Source organism: Anopheles coustani, chromosome 3 (assembly GCF_943734705.1).
Source record: "Anopheles coustani chromosome 3, idAnoCousDA_361_x.2, whole genome shotgun sequence".
NCBI classification, from domain to species: Eukaryota; Metazoa; Arthropoda; class Insecta; order Diptera; family Culicidae; genus Anopheles; species Anopheles coustani.
The window spans coordinates 55,931,265-55,956,705 of record NC_071288.1 but is presented as its reverse complement, the minus strand read 5'-3'; the positions used below and the strand labels follow the sequence as shown (position 1 = coordinate 55,956,705).

At 44.9% G+C, this 25,441-nt stretch overlaps 5 protein-coding genes across 17 annotated transcripts; 3 read left to right on the top strand and 2 right to left on the bottom strand.

Moving 5' to 3' along the window:
* Window positions 1–875: 875 nt before the first annotated feature.
* On the bottom strand, window positions 876–2,725 carry LOC131272565 (translin-associated protein X). The gene is made up of 3 exons (XM_058274342.1): window positions 2,438–2,725; window positions 1,230–1,943; window positions 876–1,000 (listed from the first exon to the last, which is right to left on the bottom strand). The coding sequence occupies exons 1-2, from the start codon at window positions 2,680–2,682 to the stop codon at window positions 1,244–1,246; spliced, it is 945 nt and encodes a 314-aa protein (XP_058130325.1). The 5' UTR covers window positions 2,683–2,725; the 3' UTR covers window positions 876–1,000; window positions 1,230–1,243.
* Window positions 2,726–6,570: 3,845 nt separating this feature from the next.
* Window positions 6,571–15,260, top strand: LOC131263285 (CSC1-like protein 1). The gene is made up of 3 exons (XM_058265463.1): window positions 6,571–8,825; window positions 11,997–12,078; window positions 13,324–15,260. Exons 1-3 carry the CDS (start codon window positions 6,603–6,605, stop codon window positions 15,258–15,260), a joined length of 4,242 nt encoding a protein of 1,413 aa, XP_058121446.1. The 5' UTR covers window positions 6,571–6,602.
* On the bottom strand, window positions 9,703–11,762 carry LOC131272564 (heat shock protein 70 B2). Of its 5 annotated transcripts, none has more exons than XM_058274336.1 (2): window positions 9,912–11,747; window positions 9,703–9,878 (listed from the first exon to the last, which is right to left on the bottom strand). In XM_058274336.1, exons 1-2 carry the CDS (start codon window positions 11,745–11,747, stop codon window positions 9,828–9,830), a joined length of 1,887 nt encoding a protein of 628 aa, XP_058130319.1. In that variant the 3' UTR covers window positions 9,703–9,827. The 5 variants fall into 5 exon arrangements, with proteins under 5 accessions (XP_058130319.1, XP_058130320.1, XP_058130323.1 ...); XM_058274337.1 differs by having other exon boundaries at window positions 9,703–9,874; window positions 9,914–11,747; XM_058274340.1 differs by having other exon boundaries at window positions 9,703–9,871; window positions 9,914–11,747.
* Window positions 15,261–16,983: 1,723 nt separating the features above from the next.
* On the top strand, window positions 16,984–19,091 carry LOC131272561 (heat shock protein 70 B2-like). Of its 5 annotated transcripts, none has more exons than XM_058274328.1 (2): window positions 16,989–17,166; window positions 17,206–19,091. In XM_058274328.1, exons 1-2 carry the CDS (start codon window positions 16,999–17,001, stop codon window positions 18,916–18,918), a joined length of 1,881 nt encoding a protein of 626 aa, XP_058130311.1. In that variant the 5' UTR covers window positions 16,989–16,998; the 3' UTR covers window positions 18,919–19,091. The 5 variants fall into 5 exon arrangements, with proteins under 5 accessions (XP_058130313.1, XP_058130311.1, XP_058130312.1 ...); XM_058274329.1 differs by having other exon boundaries at window positions 16,989–18,832; window positions 18,875–19,091; XM_058274327.1 differs by having other exon boundaries at window positions 16,989–18,832; window positions 18,872–19,091.
* A 1,573-nt stretch (window positions 19,092–20,664) lies between these two features.
* Window positions 20,665–22,778, top strand: LOC131272562 (heat shock protein 70 B2-like). 5 transcript variants are annotated; one of them, XM_058274333.1, is made up of 2 exons: window positions 20,680–20,847; window positions 20,887–22,778. In XM_058274333.1, the coding sequence occupies exons 1-2, from the start codon at window positions 20,680–20,682 to the stop codon at window positions 22,597–22,599; spliced, it is 1,881 nt and encodes a 626-aa protein (XP_058130316.1). In that variant the 3' UTR covers window positions 22,600–22,778. The 5 variants fall into 5 exon arrangements, with proteins under 5 accessions (XP_058130318.1, XP_058130316.1, XP_058130317.1 ...); XM_058274334.1 differs by having other exon boundaries at window positions 20,680–22,513; window positions 22,556–22,778; XM_058274332.1 differs by having other exon boundaries at window positions 20,680–22,513; window positions 22,553–22,778.
* Window positions 22,779–25,441: the final 2,663 nt, after the last annotated feature.

Here is a 25,441-nt window from a genome sequence, read left to right as displayed (position 1 = left end):
AAGAAGAATCTTCTTTCTAGAAGCCAAAAATGGTACCAGCAAAGAGTTTGCAGCTCCCTAGGTTTACACTCCATACTAGACGACGTGGAAACTACCGCGAAATCTCGCGAGAAGAGGTAAAAACTGGACCAGCGCGAACTTGTCAAGACATGAATTCTGCTGAGGGACCAAAGCATACCTCATGCGATGATGTAATTCGACTATGCAGGCATCCGACCGAAGCAGAACGACAGCGGAAGGTAGGCTTCGTTACTATTCATGAATGGATGATATATGGCCAACATTTATAATTGGCGAACACTTTAAAAGATATACCAGCAAACGATGCCAAAAGAAGGTAAGTTACGTTTCAGGGCAGACTATTCTGTGTTATTGAATAATAATAATGACAAAACTATTTCAGAGCAGTTGCTTAGGACGAACTTCGCCCGTTTTAGATAATTATTCAAGGTTTATGCAACATAACGATACCGTAGTATTTCTTTTACCAGCATTCATAACCAGATCAGATCGAACGTAAATTATACCAAGTGTACATTAACAAAGCTGATTTGCAAAATATCAAGTGTTGTATACCATGATTGATCAATAAGCTAGTCTTACATACCAACATACTTGAACGGTGTAGAGTTAATAGGGTGAAACTAAACACTTGTCGCTGTCGATGTTCACAGTTTTTCCAGTTTGTGATTCCTTCACCAAAGATGCCGCAAACTGCTACTTCATTTTACCACACGGATTCCTCTTTTTGTTCGAGCTGCCAAATCAAAAATATAAAACAAACGTTAAAATAAAGAAATATATGATAACGTCGTTTTGACGCACCTGTTGATTTTAACACTGTTTTGCCATGAATTTGTTTGAAAAACACAATCTCGAAGTTGAATTCATTATGACAAATTTATTCATTATGAAAAATCGACGTTTAAAATAATTCACATTATCGATTGAAGGTATGACAATAAGACGCGCGTTGTGTTGCATTTCCCTTATGATCCTCCTAGAATATAAATGAACAAGAAAAAATATTGATAACTGAATTGCAGCATTGCAGTCACACTTGACCTAATTTCTAGTAAAATTTATAAAAAAATATTTATATGCTTCTCAAAAAATACTAAGGCGAGGATAATCCAAAGCAAATTTTATTGAACTATTAAATATTGAAGCAGGAAATAGGAATGGGGTTAGTATTTATAATTATTAAATTGTCCTATATTTTCACGTACCTTGAACGATGCGTTTAAAAAAATACGCCTTCATCGTCGTCCTCCTTTGAAGCATGGAATTGCAGCTGTGTAGCGGATGAGTCGTCTGTTGTTCCCCATTTTGCAGCTTCACCACCTCGCACAGTTACATTGTAGCACACATTTTCACTTTTCAGTAGGCTTTGTTTGAGTGTTATCATCTTATGGGAAAAGTCTCGACTTCGAGGAGAAATCACGCTAAGAAACCCAGCGTACAATTCTTGCAAAAATCGACAATGTTCAAAACAGCTCTCAGCATTTCCCGATCCTAACGAATTGATGCATTTTCTCATAATCTCTCCACTGAGATCTCCCAAACCAAGGGTAAAATCAAGCGGCTGCAGCTTACACGTGAACGTTTCTTCTACTGGATTCTTGTCTTCGTGCTCCAATGCCTCTGATCCAATATTACAATCACGGGGTTCCTCATTTTCGGTATTTTTTGAAGATATTGGTTTGATTTTTGTATACTCCAGCTTCTTCTGTATATCTTCCCAATGTGAAATATCTTGGCCGCTAGAATACTCGTAGAAGGTGAATGCTTCGATGAATTCTTGCATGCCATTTGTATAGGCACGTGCGTATTGATATGGGTCTTGGCCTTGAAGCTCCTTGGCTATGACCGCGAAATGGTTTCCAAAAATATTTTCGAGCCTGACCTTTGCTTCATCGCAAACTTTTTGCTGATTATTTTTCCTAAAATGAAAAGCAAAATTGGGTGGTTACTTTACATTAAGGATGGTTTCTCTGAAGGCAAGCAGACCCATATTTAATCTTTTAAAAAATGCTTCTAAGCTGTTCAGGCAACGATTAAGCTGGGACATTGTTGGGTTCTTGAAAACATACCAAAAACTTAACATGTTATCAACACGTCTTTAAAAACCTAATGTAGACTCTAATGCAGGTAAAAAAATAACCTCTACCTACAGTTAGTTTTACCGGGAAAGCATAAAAATCAACCTCAAACTAATTTTTTCTACAACACTTAAGCAGATACATTACACTGTACTGAAATTGACGCTATCTGCTATCCGGCGAGTGTTACTTTATATTCTACGTTCCTACCAAACATTTGAGGTTACGTTTCCCAGAGTATTTCGTATTGATTATGTTTGTTGCTAACTGTGTTTGATCTGTTTGATATGTTCTAAATAAAGAGTAAGGACTTCAAATTACCGGCGTATACTCACCTAGGATCGATGGTGTGCAGCAAAAATATTATGCGCTTCGACTCAATCGTGATATCTCGACTGCATTTTACGATTCGCTCATATCTATCGTGCTTCGCGTCTAATTCGCTGGCGTACCCTCGGAAGCACTGAATGATAAGATTATTCTCATCCACCAAAGCACTACTGCCAACAGATTCATTATCTTTACCACGGCGTCCACCTGGTTTACCAAAATGGTGTCTTCGGTTGCCTCGACCGGTCATTGCAAGTTTAGATATCGAAATACAATTTACTGCTTCGTTCAACGATGCACCGAAACGTCATAAACATGTTAGCGCGCAAGGTGTATAAATTAGAAGGTGAAGTCGTCCAGTGTAAAATGACATTTCATGACTTGACATAACTGTTCATCGATGAACAGTACGATGAAGTACTTCACACCGCGTGACTACATTAGGCATACCATACCAAAAACTTGGTACGGTCGAGCTCCAGCGTACCATACCAAATGCAACCCAGCCCTTCTGGGTTGGCTGGTTTGACACTTGGAGCGTACCAGTTTTTTGGTATGGTACGCCTAATGTAGTCACGCGGACACATGAGCAATGCCAAGGCAAGCTAATCTGGCAGAAAAACAGAGCCCGGTTGACAGAAATTGACATTGTTGCTGGTACTATGTAGTTCCAGCAAGAGTCCCAGCAATCTGCCATGGAAAAACTTGCTGGTACTACATGACAGCTGCAAAAAATTTGAATTTTTGTCAACCGGGAGGTTGTCATGTATTGCTTTGGTATTACATTGGCAGGCATTGCTCAGGTGTGCAAGAGTTTTATACCCTTATTAGACGAGGAATGTATCTGTCATATTTTTCCATCCTACTGTCAAAGTAGGCTCTGGCAGGGCGTTTGACATATAAATGATGACCGCTCGTGTAATAACGCAAAGTTTCACAAAATGGGTTTTGCAGTTATTTGATCATTTTCATGTTTGAATTTGGCGTATTGTTCATCCTAGAGTAACGAACAAAATCCGTTGCAAACAACAAAGCAAAAAGTGAACAAATCGCCACTTTGACATATAAATGCCAGTCGAAAGAAAATCGGAACTGGTCATGCCTGATTCCGATTTTGAGGAAGGAATGTATCTGTCAAGAGCGTTTGGCAGATAACTTCTGGAAAAATATGACAGATACATTCCTTGTCTAAAGCTGCGGATAGACGGATGCAATATTTCAATGCAATGAAATAACATTTGACATTTCTACCAAAAATGACAGCCATTGCAATATTGCTATGCGTATTTCATTGCAATATTGCAAAGATCCAAACGGGGTGGTTAAGCATCGAAATATTGCATTCACTGTCATTTTTGGTAGAAATGTCAAATTTTATTTCATTGCAGTGAAATATTGCATCCGTCTATCCGCAGCTTAATATTATTAGAGATTAGTATTAATAAGGGTATTAAGGTTCATTATTAAGTGACAGTCAGCTAGGTTCGGAAACAACCCAATAAGCCTTCAGCCAAGGAAGGTTCTAGAGAGGAAAGGTTCAAATTGATTTTTGACAATCGCGCTTAGTTTTGTTTACCAAAAGAAACAAAGCACTTAACAATGATTCGTTTGCAAATGTAAAATAGCGTTCACCACATGTTTTTTTTTTTACATTCTACACATTATTTTGGCGAAACCTAGCTAAAAACGATATAAACAGCATGTTCCTCACTATTGGAAATAACAACAACTTTTTAAATTAACAATAAACGACAAATTGAATACATAAACAAAACTGCGATTGACTATCTTAATTTTCCTTTATTCTTCTTATGAAGTCAAGGTTAATTATCGGGATGAGTCCACCTCGTCTGTCGAACCACTTTGACTTTGACAGCTTATTCAATTAAGTCCGACGCTGTGTTTGCGGAACGCTTGCCATTCGTGTATAGTTGTGCTTGTTGTTCATAAATTTTACTGTTTTAAGATAGTTTGGAAGTTGAAATTTTCAATACTTTTCCATTTTACTATCCAAGGTATTTTGGTTAGTAAAATTTATCCCCAAAATTTTGAAAAAATAGATGAATAGGTCTCTCAATTGGTGCATAACTCCTTGAGGGAATCTTATTGGGTAGGTCAATGAGCCACTCGTTTATCAGGTGCTTCACAGTTCCTTTGCTCGTTGGGTCTACGCTTTGTGTTGTTTCCTTGTGCCAAGGAATCGCTTTCAGCTAAAATTCGATTGCCTGCCTGGCATTTGGACAAAACGTTTGGTACTTCTGTGAAATTTCTAGAAAGCAACGGCTTGAGGAACCGTGTAAGTCGGCATTCTTGACCAAATTCATATAAAAATATCGATAGCAAGACGGTGTCCCTTGAGCTAGCGAAAAGTGAAGTACAATTGCATTTACATTTTCTAATTGCACTGCTTACATTGTATTGCGTAAATAGTGAAAGGTGAAATATGCATCCTATTGTGTGAAACGTAATTATTGTGAGAGAAATTTCGCGCAGTAATGTGTTTATGGACAGATAAATTCATGTGCAGATATAAAAAACATCGACCCTTCCGCATTCAGTGGTTTGTGAAACGTGTCATATTAAACGTTTCGTAAGCATTGCTTTTACTTGCTATGTGTTAATTCCCCTAGCTTATTTTTTGTCGGTGTCTAAAATATTAGCCTTTGTAGACTGATATAGCAAGATGATCACATCATTCCATAACAACTGACTTTTTTATTCTTTTTAGTGCTTCCTAATCAAATCAGCATCCACAATAGTGTCTAACAAGTAAAAAAATTCAAATATTTTGTTCTACAACCGAATTACTTTTTTTTTGTTTTATTCCACTGATTATCACTTGATAGGTTTCTACTAAGGAGTAGAGAATTGTACAAAAAGGGTCACATACATTATCAAAACAAATAAAACGATGAGCTACTTAGTTGGTATTAGCGATGCTATGAAGTGAAGTGAACGCCAGCCGACTAAAGCGATCATAGAGAAAGGAAAGGTACGCAAGAAGCACAAAACGAAAAAAAACACACAAAGGTCGATGAATAAATTGTCGTGCAAAAAACAAAACACCGTAATTTTCCTCACGACATCTTCCAATCGTGGAACATACGGACTCTCGCGCTTCATCGCATCTTTGCTACATATTGGACGGGAACGGAAACATTTCCCTTATCAAATCTTCTGGTCTGTTGATTGAACCGTTGAATTGAATGATTTAATCTTTGAACAGCATTACCGAATAAAGGGAAAAGAATGTATTGTGTCTGCCGTTCGTGAATGCTCAAATAGAACACATGAATCAGTGTAGCTTCCGGTCGGTGGCTAAAGATTGTCATATTGTGGGCCATGGTTGAAGTTCTACCTGGAGGTGACTTATCTTGTAGAAAAAAGATCAACCCCGTCAAAAGTGAATCAGTGATAACTATTTCTAATGTTTGATATCAGTCAAGGTGCGTCTTATCAGTAAAACGTAAAATGGCAATTTTCGATACATGACATGGTGATGTCAATGCGTTTTTAAGTCGATAAATGTTTTGGTGATATTGGTAGAGCAAAGTGCATTTGCCATGTTGCTCTCCTAATTTTGTTACAGAAAAGGTGTTTATTTAAGTAAATAATAATAAGGTTATTTCTGTTGTAAATTAAACAAGTCACAGATTGTTCGTTACATTCGACGACTCTCAAGCTTCGTCTACATAGATGGTGTAAATATCGTCCAAAAAAATGGTTATGAAATAACTGTAGCATAAAAATGGACATGTTATGTTAAACCATGTGTTGAAGAGATTCAACTCGACCAGCTAAAAAATCCATTGTGATCATTATAATTATGTGAGATTGTTTGCTCCACAAAACCGTTGCCTCTGGTTTCTTGTTTATGTTCTTAGTACGGCGGTATGTGGAATTTTTTTTTACCTACATTTGTTGTAAATTTAAATGCAAAGATAAGTAAAATTTTAAGATTTTTCAAGTAATAGTACGCTTGAATAATGCTTGTGCTGGATAAACATGCTTAATATATATCTTACTTCAATACTAGTAGTTAAGTTTAGAATTTAGTATTGATCATACCAACAATAATAGATCCTATTTCAACATTTTCCTATTTTTTTAGAGCGATAAGCAGTAAACGACTCTTCAGGCACTGGCACGCGCCGCAAACGAAGCGCTGGAATGGATTATACAAATTTAACTAGCGCCAATTCTCCTAACCGTGATGCCTGCCTGGTGTTGAACAAGACAAAAATATTGATAAATCTTTACGAAGGCATACCGGAAACGCTGTTGTTGAATGTGATTGCTTGGTTTTTTCTCATCCTGCTGTTCAATCTACTGCGCCAGCAGGCGTGGGATTATGGACGGTTGGCCCTGGTCAACATACAGGGAGAAAATAAACGATGGACACAGCTATTCTATGCACACCGGAACGCCGGAGGAAGCGGCTCTAGTGAATCGTCTGACGCGTTCAACAGCATCAGCATCGATCGAGGTTGCTTTTCGTGGATTTTAGCCACATTTCGGCTGACCAAAGAACAAATCCTCACCCACAGCGGGCCGGACGCCGTGCACTACCTTTCATTTCAGCGGCATCTGATGGCGGTGATGGGCATCATGACGGTGGTTTCGATCGTGATCATCCTGCCTATCAACTTCTCCGGCGCATTAAGTGGCGACAAGAACTCGTTCGGGCATACGACCCTCTCTAATCTGGACCCGAACTCGCCAACGATGTGGGTGCACGTGTTTTTCGCGATCGCGTACGTCCCGATGGTGGTGTTGATTATGCGACGTGCGTCCGGAAGAAACGCATTCAAAACAGCTCCAACGCGCACGATTATGGCGACCAACATTAGCCAGGGTGACTGTAGCAAAACCGTTATCCGTACTTTTCTGCATCAACTCTTCCCGGAGGTGGAAATCCAGGACATTCAGATGGCGTATAATATATCGAGTTTGATCAAGGCGTCGGAAGAGTACGAGCGAACAGTCGAGGCTAGGATCTTCTGCGAAGCGCAACGTGGAGCAAACGCTATCGAGGCAAAACCATTATTTTTCAGTTGCAACAAAGTGGACGCCCTCGAGTACTACAAGGAAAAGGAGGTTCAACTGGGTGGTGAGGTAGCACGGTTACGGGCCTCGGCCCTGAACGAACCGCTTGGTATCGCATTTGTGACGCTCCGTTCCATACAAGATGCACAACACGTGATGTTACATTTCAAACCCGGTACGTATCGTTCGTGGAACCTTTCGTTCGCGCCGGCACCGTCGGACATCTTCTGGGAAAATCTCAACATCGATACCGCTCAGTGGTACTGCAAGTGGGCCACTGTCAATTTTGCGTTGTTCGTGTTTCTTTTCTTCCTCACCACTCCGGTCATCATCGTGAACTCTCTGGATACTCTTTCACTTACCAAAAATACCACCTCGCAGATAAGCAAAATTAGTCCTTTGATTTCTGAGTTCCTGCCGACGCTTCTTCTATGGTCCCTATCGGCGTTAATGCCGGTAATCGTGGCCTACTCGGACACCTGGTTATCGCATTGGACGCGTTCAAGGCAAAATTACCTCATCATGACCAAGACTTTCGGCTACCTGTTATTTATGATCCTGATTTTACCTTCACTCGGACTCACCAGCGCCCAGGCATTGCTACAATGGACGATCGAGTCGAACGACACGTACCGCTGGGATTGCATCTTTCTGCCGGACAAGGGTGCATTCTTTGTGAACTACATCATTACGGCCGCGTTCATCGGTACCGCACTCGAGTTGATCCGCTTTCCCGACCTGATCTGCTACATCTGGAAACTGGCGACGGCCAAATCGCGTGCCGAAACGCCTTACATCCGGAAGACAATCCTCATCACGTTTCCGTTCGGCATTCACTACGCGTGGATGTTGATGGTGTTTACGACAAGCACGGTGTACAGTCTTGCCTGCCCACTGATAATGCCGTTCGCAATGGTGTACATTACCTTGAAGCACTTTGTCGACAAGCATAACCTTTTCTTTGCATTCGCACCGTCCAACATGATTAGCCAGGGCAGTGGCGGCAAGATACACAGCACCGCAGTTACTATGACCAAGATTTCCGTAGTGTTACTGCTCGTCATTATGGCCGCACTGGCAGTGGTACGAACGGCCGCGGTGGAAATGCGCGCCGTCGTGCTGCTACTGGCCCTATGTGGCACGCTAGTGATGTTTGCCAGCATGTCACCGATCAAACGATGCACTACAAAGCCGTTACGCATCGTGGAAACGGGTGACGATGCGCCTATCTATGTCGCGGACGTACTGATCAATCGTCGCATGGTGTCGGACAGCCCATCGCATCTCAGCTACGGCTCCGACACCACCATGAACATAGCGTTGAACGACGCTGGCGTTAGTGTGACCGCCTAAGACCGCCTGCTCCCGTCCCAGCCCCGGTTTCAAACATTCCATGTTTGCTGTCCCAAGGAAACTTTTGCACCCGGTGCATCCTTCGATGTGTGTGTTTGTGTCGATGATCGAAAGTGATATTAAATGTTAAGCAAACCCTATTGCGTACATTGCAGTATTCCGTATCTCAACCGGCAGCTAAACGGAACCAAAAAAGCATATTTCCTTCAGCTAAATTACTGTCAAAACCCTTTGTTTTGTGTGACATCACAATTAGCAAATTTTCGGGCTTTGAAACACAGGGAATGAAAACAACAAATCGGACTAGTGTAGTTGGAACAATCAGTTTTCATTTTCTTCCGTATGCACTTTACATGTTTGATCACTATTCGATTAAACAATAGGCTAATTCCGTTGCATTCAATGATCAATGTGAGAAACTGCAAACAATTCGAATGGAGTCTTCCTGAACTGATTTAAATGTCGCAAATTTTTGTTTTTTTTTTACTGTTGACAATTTGATAATAATGCAACTGCTTTGTTTTGTATGTTTTTTTATGTTACCCTTTAATTTTATGCACATTTAATCATACTGATTTTCTTAAAACTGTTAAAACCGCGTGAACGACGAGACTTTAACTGTTAATACTAAGAGATTTATACCAACGTAAGAATGCTAATAAACTAAATAATTATCTACAAGCAGAGTTTTCACGGTTATGGCTAAATTGTTGTGACAAGTTTAAGGGATTCCTAAAGTTGGTAAATGGTAACAACCAGTTTATAAGGACAGCAGAAAAATATGCATAGCATATTTACATTACCTCACAGGTCACAATATGATAATTAATATTAGTTTCTTTCATACTTCTTTGTTCTCAACACATTGAAATACTCTTGTTCAAAAGCAATTTTATTGAAACTTAAAACTTTAAAGATATAACTGTCATGTTTCCATAATATTAAAAAAGTCTTATTGTTCTCATATCAGTGGGTGAGTAACTGAAAAAGTTAAGCTTAATCCACTTCCTCAACCGTGGGTCCAGAGCGTCCACCGAAGCCTCCTGCCTGTTGGCCACAACTGCTCGGTGCCGGCCCAGCACCCGACTGTTGGTGTAGCTTCGTCATGATAGGACTGCAGGCGCGCGTCAACTCCTGCATCTTGTGCTCGAACTCCTCCTTCTCGGCCATGGTGTTGCCGTCGATCCAACGCAGCGTCTCGTCGCACCGGTCCTGCACGGTTTTTCGGTCGCTTTCGCTTAGCTTCGATCCGGCCGATTCCAGCGATTGTTTCAGATTGAAGCAGTACGCCTCAAGCTGGTTGCGGGCAGCGACACGCTCTCGTTGCTTTTCGTCCTCCTCGCGGAACTTCTCCGCCTCGGCCAGCATGCGATCGATGTCGGCCTGCGACAGTCGACCCTTGTCGTTCTTGATCGTGATCGTTTTCTCCTTGCCGGTGCTCTTTTCCTTCGCCGACACGTTTAGGATGCCGTTGGCGTCCAAGTCAAAAGTCACTTCAATCTGCGGTACTCCACGTGGCGCTGGTGGAATGCCGGACAGATCGAACTGACCCAGCAGGTTGTTGTCCTTCGTCATCGCTCGTTCGCCTTCGAACACCTGGATCGACACTCCCGGCTGATTGTCCGCGTAGGTGGAGAAGGTCTGCGTCTGCTTGCAGGGAATGCGTGAGTTGCGTTCGATCAACTTCGTCATAACGCCTCCGGCCGTTTCGATTCCCAGCGACAGCGGAGCCACGTCCACCAACAGCACATCCTGGATCTTCTCATCTTTGTCCCCACTCAGAATGGCCGCCTGCACCGCTGCACCATAAGCCACCGCCTCGTCGGGATTGATGGACAGGTTCAACGACTTGCCACAGAAGAAGTTCTGCAACAACGATTGCACCTTCGGGATGCGGGTCGAACCACCGACCAGGACGATATCGTGGATGGAGCTCTTGTCCATCTTGGCATCCGAAAGGGCTTTCTCCACCGGTTGCAAAGTTGAACGGAACAGATCCGAGCACAGTTCCTCGAAGCGCGCACGGCTGATCTTGGTGTAATAGTCGATTCCATCCATCAGGGCGTCAATCTCAATCGTGGCCTCCGTGCTGGAAGACAGGGTGCGCTTGGCTCGCTCGCAGGCCGTTCTCAGGCGGCGAAGGGCCCTGGCGTTCCTCGATAGGTCCTTCTTGTGCTTCCGCTTGAACTCTTCGACGAAGTGGGCCACCATCCGGTTGTCGAAGTCTTCGCCGCCCAGATGAGTATCTCCAGCAGTGGCGCGCACCTCGAACAGCGATCCCTCGTCAATGGTCAGGATGGACACGTCGAACGTTCCTCCGCCCAGGTCGAAGATTAACACGTTGCGCTCTCCCTTCAGATTCTTGTCCAAACCGTACGCCAAGGCGGCGGCCGTCGGTTCGTTGATGATTCGCATCACATTCAGACCTGCGATGGCTCCGGCGTCCTTCGTGGCCTGGCGTTGACTGTCGTTAAAGTACGCTGGAACAGTGATGACCGCGTTCTTCACCGACTGGCCCAGGTATGCTTCGGCCGTTTCCTTCATCTTGGTAAGCACCATCGAGCTGATCTCCTCCGGGGCGAATGTCTTACGCTCGCCTTTGAATTCCACCTGAATCTTTGGTTTGCCGCAATCGTTGACCACCGTGAACGGCCAGTGCTTCAGATCGGCCTGAATCTTGGGGTCGTCATACTTGCGTCCAATCAATCGCTTAGCGTCGAACACTGTGTTTGTGGGGTTCATGGCCACCTGGTTCTTGGCCGCGTCGCCGATGAGCCGCTCTGTGTCCGAGAAGGCAACATAGCTCGGGGTCGTACGGTTGCCCTGGTCGTTGGCGATGATTTCTACCTTTCCATGCTGGAACACACCGACGCACGAGTACGTGGTGCCCAGGTCAATTCCGATTGCAGAAGGCATTTTGTTACTACTGGTTACTGCACACACACTTTTTTCACGAATTTCACTAAAATACTTTTCTTTACGGTGAGTTGTTCAGATTGACTTTGCTTGAACTAACTTTTTGTTATTTTCACTTTTCAAAATTCTTCGTCGTTTGCGAAAGTCAAATATCTCGCACTTGGCTTAGATCGGTTCACTTGCTCTCTCTTGCTTTGTTGAATATCTTCTGATGAGGACTGCTCGATTCCTCACTATTTATACGCATAGCCCGAAGTTCGAGATGCGATGAGAAACATCCAGAAGCTGCTCGAGTTTCTCACGATTGTTCTCGCAGTATTCCGTCAAGGGTGTATGTATGTGCTATGGAAACAATGTGCCTCGACTGAGTCTCGAGCACTCGAGCAGTTGACGTCAGCTTGAGCTAACGAATGTGCTAGAAAGCAAAAGAAGAAAGGGGTACTCTCTTCTATGCCTATTTATGAATACATGAGTCGACGTTTATGTTGATACATCGTTTTTCATAATCGGGAAAATTTTCAAGAAAACAAAACGGCTCGTAACCAATTTTTCTAAGAATGACTAAATCATGTATGCTCTACATGTGGTATGCGATTTTTCCTACCGTTTTATGGTTTTCAATTTTCTAGATTTTTCAAAACTGAAAATCCCATAGTTTGTTTTCTATATTCAACAGATTGCAAAATGTAATGCAAACATTATATTATGTTATCCCTTATTGTGCGTGGATATACAGGCAGTCCTCTCGTACAGAGGTGGGGGTCCGGTCTCAGTGGGGATTTGAAGCCATGCCGTCCAGCTGATGAGCCTCAGCGCTCATGGTGTACAGAATTATTGCAAACATTTACACAACTTTATATAATCGATAATCGATAAATACTGAAGGGTTTTTATTCATTGTATATTTTTATTCCACTTTTGCAATACCTAAACTATGAACGAAAGACTCTTATGATGGTTCCAAGGTGTCTTTGAGTACATGCCAGCAAATACATGATTTTTTGTTGGCCCAACCAAAGATTGTAAAACGAATGTTCATGTATGAATAGCATTTGGAATTTATGATAAATACCCACGACCGGGTTTTCCACGACAATTTTTGGAAAATAATTATTGTTGACTCATGTAGTCATAAATAGGCATAGAAGAGAGTACCCCTTTTTTCTCTTGCTTTCTAGCACATTCGTTAGCTCAAGCTGACGTCAACTGCTCGAGTGCTCGAGACTCAGTCGAGGCACATTGTTTCCATAGCACATACATACACCCTTGACGGAATACTGCGAGAACAATCGTGAGAAACTCGAGCAGCTTCTGGATGTTTCTCATCGCATCTCGAACTTCGGGCTATGCGTATAAATAGTGAGGAATCGAGCAGTCCTCATCAGAAGATATTCAACAAAGCAAGAGAGAGCAAGTGAACCGATCTAAGCCAAGTGCGAGATATTTGACTTTCGCAAACGACGAAGAATTTTGAAAAGTGAAAATAACAGAAAGTTAGTTCAAGCAAAGTCAATCTGAACAACTCACCGTAAAGAAAAGTATTTTAGTGAAATTCGTGAAAAAAGTGTGTGTGCAGTAACCAGTAGTAACAAAATGCCTTCTGCAATCGGAATTGACCTGGGCACCACGTACTCGTGCGTCGGTGTGTTCCAGCATGGAAAGGTAGAAATCATCGCCAACGACCAGGGCAACCGTACGACCCCGAGCTATGTTGCCTTCTCGGACACAGAGCGGCTCATCGGCGACGCGGCCAAGAACCAGGTGGCCATGAACCCCACAAACACAGTGTTCGACGCTAAGCGATTGATTGGACGCAAGTATGACGACCCCAAGATTCAGGCCGATCTGAAGCACTGGCCGTTCACGGTGGTCAACGATTGCGGCAAACCAAAGATTCAGGTGGAATTCAAAGGCGAGCGTAAGACATTCGCCCCGGAGGAGATCAGCTCGATGGTGCTTACCAAGATGAAGGAAACGGCCGAAGCATACCTGGGCCAGTCGGTGAAGAACGCGGTCATCACTGTTCCAGCGTACTTTAACGACAGTCAACGCCAGGCCACGAAGGACGCCGGAGCCATCGCAGGTCTGAATGTGATGCGAATCATCAACGAACCGACGGCCGCCGCCTTGGCGTACGGTTTGGACAAGAATCTGAAGGGAGAGCGCAACGTGTTAATCTTCGACCTGGGCGGAGGAACGTTCGACGTGTCCATCCTGACCATTGACGAGGGATCGCTGTTCGAGGTGCGCGCCACTGCTGGAGATACTCATCTGGGCGGCGAAGACTTCGACAACCGGATGGTGGCCCACTTCGTCGAAGAGTTCAAGCGGAAGCACAAGAAGGACCTATCGAGGAACGCCAGGGCCCTTCGCCGCCTGAGAACGGCCTGCGAGCGAGCCAAGCGCACCCTGTCTTCCAGCACGGAGGCCACGATTGAGATTGACGCCCTGATGGATGGAATCGACTATTACACCAAGATCAGCCGTGCGCGCTTCGAGGAACTGTGCTCGGATCTGTTCCGTTCAACTTTGCAACCGGTGGAGAAAGCCCTTTCGGATGCCAAGATGGACAAGAGCTCCATCCACGATATCGTCCTGGTCGGTGGTTCGACCCGCATCCCGAAGGTGCAATCGTTGTTGCAGAACTTCTTCTGTGGCAAGTCGTTGAACCTGTCCATCAATCCCGACGAGGCGGTGGCTTATGGTGCAGCGGTGCAGGCGGCCATTCTGAGTGGGGACAAAGATGAGAAGATCCAGGATGTGCTGTTGGTGGACGTGGCTCCGCTGTCGCTGGGAATCGAAACGGCCGGAGGCGTTATGACGAAGTTGATCGAACGCAACTCACGCATTCCCTGCAAGCAGACGCAGACCTTCTCCACCTACGCGGACAATCAGCCGGGAGTGTCGATCCAGGTGTTCGAGGGCGAACGAGCGATGACGAAGGACAACAACCTGCTGGGTCAGTTCGATCTGTCCGGCATTCCACCAGCGCCACGTGGAGTACCGCAAATCGAAGTGACTTTTGACTTGGACGCCAACGGCATCCTGAACGTGTCGGCGAAGGAAAAGAGCACCGGCAAGGAGAAAACGATCACGATCAAGAACGACAAGGGTCGACTGTCGCAGGCCGACATCGATCGCATGCTGGCCGAGGCGGAGAAGTTCCGCGAGGAGGACGAAAAGCAACGAGAGCGTGTCGCTGCCCGCAACCAGCTTGAGGCGTACTGCTTCAATCTGAAACAATCGCTGGAATCGGCAGGATCGAAGCTAAGCGAAAGCGACCGAAAAACCGTGCAGGACCGGTGCGACGAGACGCTGCGTTGGATCGACGGCAACACCATGGCCGAGAAGGAGGAGTTCGAGCACAAGATGCAGGAGTTGACGCGCGCCTGCAGTCCTATCATGGCGAAGCTACACCAACAGTCGGGTGCTGGGCCGGCACCGAGCAGTTGTGGCCAACAGGCAGGAGGCTTCGGTGGACGCTCTGGACCCACGGTTGAGGAGGTGGATTAAAAAGTACTGAAATTACACTGACTGATAGCTGTGTACAGATCTGTATTATTTAGTGGTAGGAAGAATCGTATTTAAGTGTATAAAGGCTTTCGTTAATCCCAAAGTAGATGTAATTGTCATGTTTCCTGATGCATGTGATACTGTAGCATTTGTCTTTGTTAAGAACATGGTGAATAAAATAAAATTTGTTGATAAAAACAACCTTTTTATCTTGCCTACGATTATCGGTAAACTGTCTCTTATAAAAACTAAATATCCGAAAGCGAAGAAATTGGTAATCAAAGTACAGAATTAACATTTTAGTGATTGGGTTATTAAAGTTTTCACTTGAGGAAATGAACTATAATTACTTTTGGACTTTTTCACAAGTTGACTCTAAAAATAGCCCATTTCGATACTTTCCATCGTTGTTTCTATCTTTCCGCAGAACTCGTTCCGTTTGGTGGTATTTTTCTAGGCTTAAACAATTTGCTCAATGGTTATTTAAGTTGTAAAAAAATAAAACCAATAAAAATCCTTTCCGTTTACATGTAAGTAGAATTGCGAGCAATTTTTTAAAATTCATAAAATTTAAACTTTAGAAGCTTTTTACGAAAAAAAGAAATGGCCCTAAGAATAATGCTTAAGAAATAGTTCAGTTGTGTGTTTTGTTATTATTTTCATTTATTTTGATTTATCATAAATTCCAAATGCTATTCATACATGAACATTCGTGTAACAATCTTTGGTTGGGCCAACAAAAAATCGTGTATTTGCTGGCATGTACTCAAAGACACCTTGGAACCATCATAAGAGACTTTCGTTCATAGTTTAGGTATTGCAAAAGTGGAATAAAAATATACAATGAATAAAAACCCTTCAGTATTTATCGATATCGATTATATAAAGTTGTCTTAATGTTTGCAATAATTCTGTACACCATGAGCGCTGAGGCTCATCAGCTGGACGGCATGGCTTCAAATCCCCACTGAGACCGGACCCCCACCTCTGTACGAGAGGACTGCCTGTATATCCACGCACAATAAGGGATAACATAATATAATGTTTGCATTACATTTTGCAATCTATTGAATATAGAAAACAAACTATGGTTTTTCAGTTTTGAAAAATCTAGAAAATTGAAAACCAAAAAACGGTAGGAAAATTGCATACCACATGTAGAGTATACATAATTTAGTCATTCTTAGAAAAATTGGTTACGAGCCGTTTTGTTTTCTTGAAAATTTTCCCGATTATGAAAAACGATGTATCAACATAAACGTCGACTCATGTATTCATAAATAGGCATAGAAGAGAGTACCCCTTTCTTCTTTTGCTTTCTAGCACATTCGTTAGATCGAGCTAACGTCAACTGCTCGAGTGCTCGAGACTCAGTCGAGGCACATTGTTTCCATAGCACATACATACACCCTTGACGGAATACTGCGAGAACAATCGTGAGAAACTCGAGCAGCTTCTGGATGTTTCTCATCGCATCTCGAACTTCGGGCGACGCGTATAAATAGTGAGGAATCGAGCAGTCCTCATCAGAAGATATTCAACAAAGCAAGAGAGAGCAAGTGAACCGATCTAAGCCAAGTGCGAGATATTTGACTTTCGCAAACGACGAAGAATTTTGAAAAGTGAAAATAACAGAAAGTTAGTTCAAGCAAAGTAAATCTGAACAACTCACCGTAAAGAAAAGTATTTTAGTGAAATTCGTGAAAAAAGTGTGTGTGCAGTAACCAGTAGTAACAAAATGCCTTCTGCAATCGGAATTGACCTGGGCACCACGTACTCGTGCGTCGGTGTGTTCCAGCATGGAAAGGTAGAAATCATCGCCAACGACCAGGGCAACCGTACGACCCCGAGCTATGTTGCCTTCTCGGACACAGAGCGGCTCATCGGCGACGCGGCCAAGAACCAGGTGGCCATGAACCCCACAAACACAGTGTTCGACGCTAAGCGATTGATTGGACGCAAGTATGACGACCCCAAGATTCAGGCCGATCTGAAGCACTGGCCGTTCACGGTGGTCAACGATTGCGGCAAACCAAAGATTCAGGTGGAATTCAAAGGCGAGCGTAAGACATTCGCCCCGGAGGAGATCAGCTCGATGGTGCTTACCAAGATGAAGGAAACGGCCGAAGCATACCTGGGCCAGTCGGTGAAGAACGCGGTCATCACTGTTCCAGCGTACTTTAACGACAGTCAACGTCAGGCCACTAAGGACGCCGGAGCCATCGCAGGTCTGAATGTGATGCGAATCATCAACGAACCGACGGCCGCCGCCTTGGCGTACGGTTTGGACAAGAATCTGAAGGGAGAGCGCAACGTGTTAATCTTCGACCTGGGCGGAGGAACGTTCGACGTGTCCATCCTGACCATTGACGAGGGATCGCTGTTCGAGGTGCGCGCCACTGCTGGAGATACTCATCTGGGCGGCGAAGACTTCGACAACCGGATGGTGGCTCACTTCGTCGAAGAGTTCAAGCGGAAGCACAAGAAGGACCTATCGAGGAACGCCAGGGCCCTTCGTCGCCTGAGAACGGCCTGCGAGCGAGCCAAGCGCACCCTGTCTTCCAGCACGGAGGCCACGATTGAGATTGATGCCCTGATGGATGGAATCGACTATTACACCAAGATCAGCCGTGCGCGCTTCGAGGAACTGTGCTCGGATCTGTTCCGTTCAACTTTGCAACCGGTGGAGAAAGCCCTTTCGGACGCCAAGATGGACAAGAGCTCCATCCACGATATCGTCCTGGTCGGTGGTTCGACCCGCATCCCGAAGGTGCAATCGTTGTTGCAGAACTTCTTCTGTGGCAAGTCGTTGAACCTGTCCATCAATCCCGACGAGGCGGTGGCTTATGGTGCAGCGGTGCAGGCGGCCATTCTGAGTGGGGACAAAGATGAGAAGATCCAGGATGTGCTGTTGGTGGACGTGGCTCCGCTGTCGCTGGGAATCGAAACGGCCGGAGGCGTTATGACGAAGTTGATCGAACGCAACTCACGCATTCCCTGCAAGCAGACGCAGACCTTCTCCACCTACGCGGACAATCAGCCGGGAGTGTCGATCCAGGTGTTCGAGGGCGAACGAGCGATGACGAAGGACAACAACCTGCTGGGTCAGTTCGATCTGTCCGGCATTCCACCAGCGCCACGTGGAGTACCGCAAATCGAAGTGACTTTTGACTTGGACGCCAACGGCATCCTGAACGTGTCGGCGAAGGAAAAGAGCACCGGCAAGGAGAAAACGATCACGATCAAGAACGACAAGGGTCGACTGTCGCAGGCCGACATCGATCGCATGCTGGCCGAGGCGGAGAAGTTCCGCGAGGAGGACGAAAAGCAACGAGAGCGTGTCGCTGCCCGCAACCAGCTTGAGGCGTACTGCTTCAATCTGAAACAATCGCTGGAATCGGCCGGATCGAAGCTAAGCGAAAGCGACCGCAAAACCGTGCAGGACCGGTGCGACGAGACGCTGCGTTGGATCGACGGCAACACCATGGCCGAGAAGGAGGAGTTCGAGCACAAGATGCAGGAGTTGACGCGCGCCTGCAGTCCTATCATGGCGAAGCTACACCAACAGTCGGGTGCTGGGCCGGCACCGAGCAGTTGTGGCCAACAGGCAGGAGGCTTCGGTGGACGCTCTGGACCCACGGTTGAGGAGGTGGATTAAAAAGTACTGCAATTACACTGACTGATAGCTGTGTACAGATCTGTATTATTTAGTGGTAGGAAGAATCGTATTTAAGTGTATAAAGGCTTTCGTTAATCCCAAAGTAGATGTAATTGTCATGTTTCCTGATGCATGTGATACTGTAGCATTTTTCTTTGTTAAGAACATGGTGAATAAAATAAAATTTGTTGATAAAAACAACCTTTTTATCTTGCCTACGATTATCGGTAAACTGTCTCTTATAAAAACTAAATATCCGAAAGCGAAGAAATTGGTAATCAATGTTAGTACAGAATTAACATTTTAGTGATTGGGTTATTAAAGTTTTCACTTGAGGAAATGAACTATAATTACTTTTGGACTTTTTCACAAGTTGACTCTAAAAATAGCCCATTTCGATACTTTCCATCGTTGTTTCTATCTTTCCGCATTATTCTATCTTTCCGCAGAACTCGTTCCGTTTGGTGGTATTTTTCTAGGCTTAAACAATTTGCTCAAAGGTTATTTAAGTTGTAAAAAAATAAAACCAATAAAAATCCTTTCCGTTTACATGTAAGTAGAATTGCGGGCAATTTTTTAAAATTCATAAAACTTAAATTTTAGAAGCTTTTTACGAAAAAAAGAAATGGCCCTAAGAATAATGCTTAAGAAATAGTTCAGTTGTGTGTTTTGTTATTATTTCGATTTATTTTGATTTATCATAAATTCCAAATGCTATTCATACATGAACATTCGTGTAACAATCTTTGGTTGGGCCAACAAAAAATCGTGTATTTGCTGGCATGTACTCAAAGACACCTTGGAACCATCATAAGAGACTTTCGTTCATAGTTTAGGTATTGCAAAAGTGGAATAAAAATATACAATGAATAAAAACCCTTCAGTATTTATCGATATCGATTATATAAAGTTGTGTTAATATTTGCAATAATTCTGTACACCATGAGCGCTGAGGCTCACCAGTTGGACGGTGTGGCTTCGAATCCCCACCGAGACCGGACCCCCACCTCTGTACGAGAGGACTGCCTGTATATCCACGCACAATAAGGGATAACATAATATAATGTTTGCATTACATTTTGCAATCTATTGAATATAGAAAACAAACTATGGGTTTTCAGTTTTGAAAAATCTAGAAAATTGAAAAGCATAAAACGGTAGGAAAAATCGCATACCACATGTAGAGTATACATAATTTAGTCATTCTTAGAAAAATTGGTTACGAGCCGTTTTGTTTTCTTGAAAATTTTCCCGATTATGAAAAACGATGTATCAACATAAACGTCGACTCATGTATTCATAAATAGGCATAGAAGAGAGTACCCCTTTCTTCTTTTGCTTTCTAGCACATTCGTTAGATCGAGCTAACGTCAACTGCTCGAGTGCTCGAGACTCAGTCGAGGCACATTGTTTCCATAGCACATACATACACCCTTGACGGAATACTGCGAGAACAATCGTGAGAAACTCGAGCAGCTTCTGGATGTTTCTCATCGCATCTCGAACTTCGGGCTATGCGTATAAATAGTGAGGAATCGAGCAGTCCTCATCAGAAGATATTCAACAAAGCAAGAGAGAGCAAGTGAACCGATCTAAGCCAAGTGCGAGATATTTGACTTTCGCAAACGACGAAGAATTTTGAAAAGTGAAAATAACAGAAAGTTAGTTCAAGCAAAGTAAATCTGAACAACTCACCGTAAAGAAAAATATTTTAGTGAAATTCGTGAAAAAAGTGTGTGTGCAGTAACCAGTAGTAACAAAATGCCTTCTGCAATCGGAATTGACCTGGGCACCACGTACTCGTGCGTCGGTGTGTTCCAGCATGGAAAGGTAGAAATCATCGCCAACGACCAGGGCAACCGTACGACCCCGAGCTATGTTGCCTTCTCGGACACAGAGCGGCTCATCGGCGACGCGGCCAAGAACCAGGTGGCCATGAACCCCACAAACACAGTGTTCGACGCTAAGCGATTGATTGGACGCAAGTATGACGACCCCAAGATTCAGGCCGATCTGAAGCACTGGCCGTTCACGGTGGTCAACGATTGCGGCAAACCAAAGATTCAGGTGGAATTCAAAGGCGAGCGTATGACATTCGCCCCGGAGGAGATCAGCTCGATGGTGCTTACCAAGATGAAGGAAACGGCCGAAGCATACCTGGGCCAGTCGGTGAAGAACGCGGTCATCACTGTTCCAGCGTACTTTAACGACAGTCAACGCCAGGCCACGAAGGACGCCGGAGCCATCGCAGGTCTGAATGTGATGCGAATCATCAACGAACCGACGGCCGCCGCCTTGGCGTACGGTTTGGACAAGAATCTGAAGGGAGAGCGCAACGTGTTAATCTTCGACCTGGGCGGAGGAACGTTCGACGTGTCCATCCTGACCATTGACGAGGGATCGCTGTTCGAGGTGCGCGCCACTGCTGGAGATACTCATCTGGGCGGCGAAGACTTCGACAACCGGATGGTGGCCCACTTCGTCGAAGAGTTCAAGCGGAAGCACAAGAAGGACCTATCGAGGAACGCCAGGGCCCTTCGTCGCCTGAGAACGGCCTGCGAGCGAGCCAAGCGCACACTCTCTTCCAGCACGGAGGCCACGATTGAGATTGACGCCCTGATGGATGGAATCGACTATTACACCAAGATCAGCCGTGCGCGCTTCGAGGAACTGTGCTCGGATCTGTTCCGTTCAACTTTGCAACCGGTGGAGAAAGCCCTTTCGGACGCCAAGATGGACAAGAGGTCCATCCACGATATCGTCCTGGTCGGTGGTTCGACCCGCATCCCGAAGGTGCAATCGTTGTTGCAGAACTTCTTCTGTGGCAAGTCGTTGAACCTGTCCATCAATCCCGACGAGGCGGTGGCTTATGGTGCAGCGGTGCAGGCGGCCATTCTGAGTGGGGACAAGGATGAGAAGATCCAGGATGTGCTGTTGGTGGATGTGGCTCCGCTGTCGCTGGGAATCGAAACGGCCGGAGGCGTTATGACGAAGTTGATCGAACGCAACTCACGCATTCCCTGCAAGCAGACGCAGACCTTCTCCACCTACGCGGACAATCAGCCGGGAGTGTCGATTCAGGTGTTCGAGGGCGAACGAGCGATGACGAAGGACAACAACCTGCTGGGTCAGTTCGATCTGTCCGGCATTCCACCAGCGCCACGTGGAGTACCGCAGATTGAAGTGACTTTTGACTTGGACGCCAACGGCATCCTGAACGTGTCGGCGAAGGAAAAGAGCACCGGCAAGGAGAAAACGATCACGATCAAGAACGACAAGGGTCGACTGTCGCAGGCCGACATCGATCGCATGCTGGCCGAGGCGGAGAAGTTCCGCGAGGAGGACGAAAAGCAACGAGAGCGTGTCGCTGCCCGCAACCAGCTTGAGGCGTACTGCTTCAATCTGAAACAATCGCTGGAATCGGCCGGATCGAAGCTAAGCGAAAGCGACCGCAAAACCGTGCAGGACCGGTGCGACGAGACGCTGCGTTGGATCGACGGCAACACCATGGCCGAGAAGGAGGAGTTCGAGCACAAGATGCAGGAGTTGACGCGCGCCTGCAGTCCTATCATGACGAAGCTACACCAACAGTCGGGTGCTGGGCCGGCACCGAGCAGTTGTGGCCAACAGGCAGGAGGCTTCGGTGGACGCTCTGGACCCACGGTTGAGGAGGTGGATTAAAAAGTACTGCAATTACACTGACTGATAGCTGTGTACAGATCTGTATTATTTAGTGGTAGGAAGAATCGTATTTAAGTGTATAAAGGCTTTCGTTAATCCCAAAGTAGATGTAATTGTCATGTTTCCTGATGCATGTGATACTGTAGCATTTTTCTTTGTTAAGAACATGGTGAATAAAATAAAATTTGTTGATAAAAACAACCTTTTTATCTTGCCTACGATTATCGGTAAACCGTCTCTTATAAAAACTAAATATCCGAAAGCGAAGAAATTGGTAATCAATGTTAGTACAGAGTTAACATTTTAGTGATTGGTGTGATATCCTATGTTAGTATATTGCTGCAACAACGCATACGCTGTGAGTCAACGGGCAGTGGTCGCCACACACGACCTTCTTTATTCAGAGTCCGATCCGTACTGACTACCCTCTATCCCTGTCACCCGTAACCCAGGATGCCACATCCTCCCTTTGGCAAAAATAAAGCGTTACTTATTCTCAGAATTCTCTACTCTCTACACACATGTTCAAGTACCGCTTCGGTGGCCTTATATTTCTACCGCTACGCCCTTCAGGCCTCGGATTCTCTTTGTATGCCTCTTCCACGTCTTGTGCCTTCGATAAATTCTGCAATCCTGTCCGTCCAAGTGGCTCCATTTCCTTGTGGTGTACTGACTCTGATGACTTACCCTCAGCCTGCACTTGGTCCTCGTCAAATCGTCGGATGTACCTCTTCAGCATCTTGACGTTACGCTCGTACTCCTTATTACTTGTCATGTCAACAATAGTAGCTCTGCCTCCGTGAAGCTCCTTCACCTTATACAATATATTCTTATACACCGTGTCAGTTTTATCTCTTCTCTGCTGCATCATCAATACCATATCCACTATGTTAGTATATTGCTGCAACAACGCATACGCTGTGAGTCAACGGGCAGTGGTCGCCACACACGACCTTCTTTATTCGGAGTCCGATCCGTACTGACTACCCTCTATCCCTGTCACCCGTAACCCAGGATGCCACAATTGGGTTATTAAAGTTTTCACTTGAGGAAATGAACTATAATTACTTTTGGACTTTCTCACAAGTTGTGTTGCGGTAACAACAATGTTACCACCTCTATTTTAGCAGTTTGCTACATGGGACATTAGCTGTCATTGTGACATATGTCGGATTATATAAAATGGCGAGCGCGCCAGGAATTCTTGCTCTGTGTGTGAATAAACGCTACGGTGAAACAACGTGTACTCTTTGTAAAGTCAAACCCCTGGAAAGAACCTACCATTTTCTGCGTCAGGTTATGGGCCCAGTGCTGCGTAAGCCCAGGGAAACACGAAATTAGAACAAGAAGCATTGTGAGAATCGGCAAGTTAGAGAAAAAGCACGGAAATGGCCAGCAGTGCAAGAAAAGCTGGTATTGTGCAGTTCTCAGGAGAAGGGTTCGATACATGGAAGTTTCGAGTGGAAACCCAACTCGCCGCCCATGGTGTGAAGGAGGTTCTAACCTCTGATCCACCCGAGGAGAAGGCAAGTGCTGAAGTAAAACGTGATTTCGTGGAAAAAGACGACAGAGCAAAGGCGTTGATTGTAGCGTACATCGCGGATACCCACCTGGAGTACGTTAGGGACAAACAGACTGCCAGGGCGATGTGGGAAACACTGGCCAACACGTTTTCTAAAAAGGGTTTTGCGTCACAAACCTATATCCGTAGAACACTCGCATTGTTGCGTATGGAGGATGGAACGGCGCTGGTTGACCACTTCAGAAAATTCGACGAACTCATTAGGCAATTGAAGGAAGCCGGGGCAACAGTAACGGAGCTTGACCAAGTAAGTCAGCTATTCATTTCGCTACCAAGTTCTTACGATGTGGTAACAACCGCAATGGAAAACCTTGAAGATAATCAAATAAGGTTGGACGTTATAAAGGCCCGTTTGCTAGCGGAGGAGCGAAAGCGTTTGGGCAGAAATACGGACACAATGAGTGGAAGTGAAAGTATGGTTCTGGTGACAAAAACGAAGAAAACTTATGGAAAACCAAAATTTCCTGGAAAGTGCTTTGTGTGCGGTGCGGTTGGGCACAAGAAAGCAGAATGTTCCAAAGCGAGAAAAGAGCGACACGTTCATGCACAAACAGCAGTGGTAGATAATCGGGAGGTAGCTTTGGCGAGCTATAGCGCGCGGAACAATGGAGACAGCAGCAAATTGGACTGGGTTCTTGACTCAGGGGCCAGTAGACACATGATAAACGATGAAACATTGTTCTCTTCGTTTGTTAAGCTACCAAATCCCGTTATCATTAGTAGCGCTAAAAGCACTGCAAGCATGAAAAGCGCGACTGAAGGCATTGTAAGAGGACAGGTAACTACAAAAGGTGGACGATTAACACTAAAGCTCAGCAAAGTGTTATTCGTACCGCACCTTAGCTTCAACTTACTGTCACTTGCTTGCCTTTTGAAAGTTGGTGTCAATGTGAAGTTCAAGCCTGATCGAGCAATCCTCACCAAAGATGGCGAAATTATAGGCGAAGCAGTAATGCGAAGTAACCTATATTTTCTTACCATAGAAGTTCCTGGGAATACTGCTTTAACAGTACACGAAACAGCGATTCGATCACCATTCAATGGTACACGACCGGCCACTAGAAGACCACTGGAAAGGGTGCACACAGATATCTGTGGGAAAATCACACCAGCGACACATGATGGATTCCAATATTTTGCCTCTTTTGTGGATGACTACACCCATTTTGCCGTTGTATATCTCATGAAGTCGAAAAACCAGTTGTTCGACCACTTTAAGGAATATGAGGCTATGGCAACAGCAAAATTCGGTACCAAAAT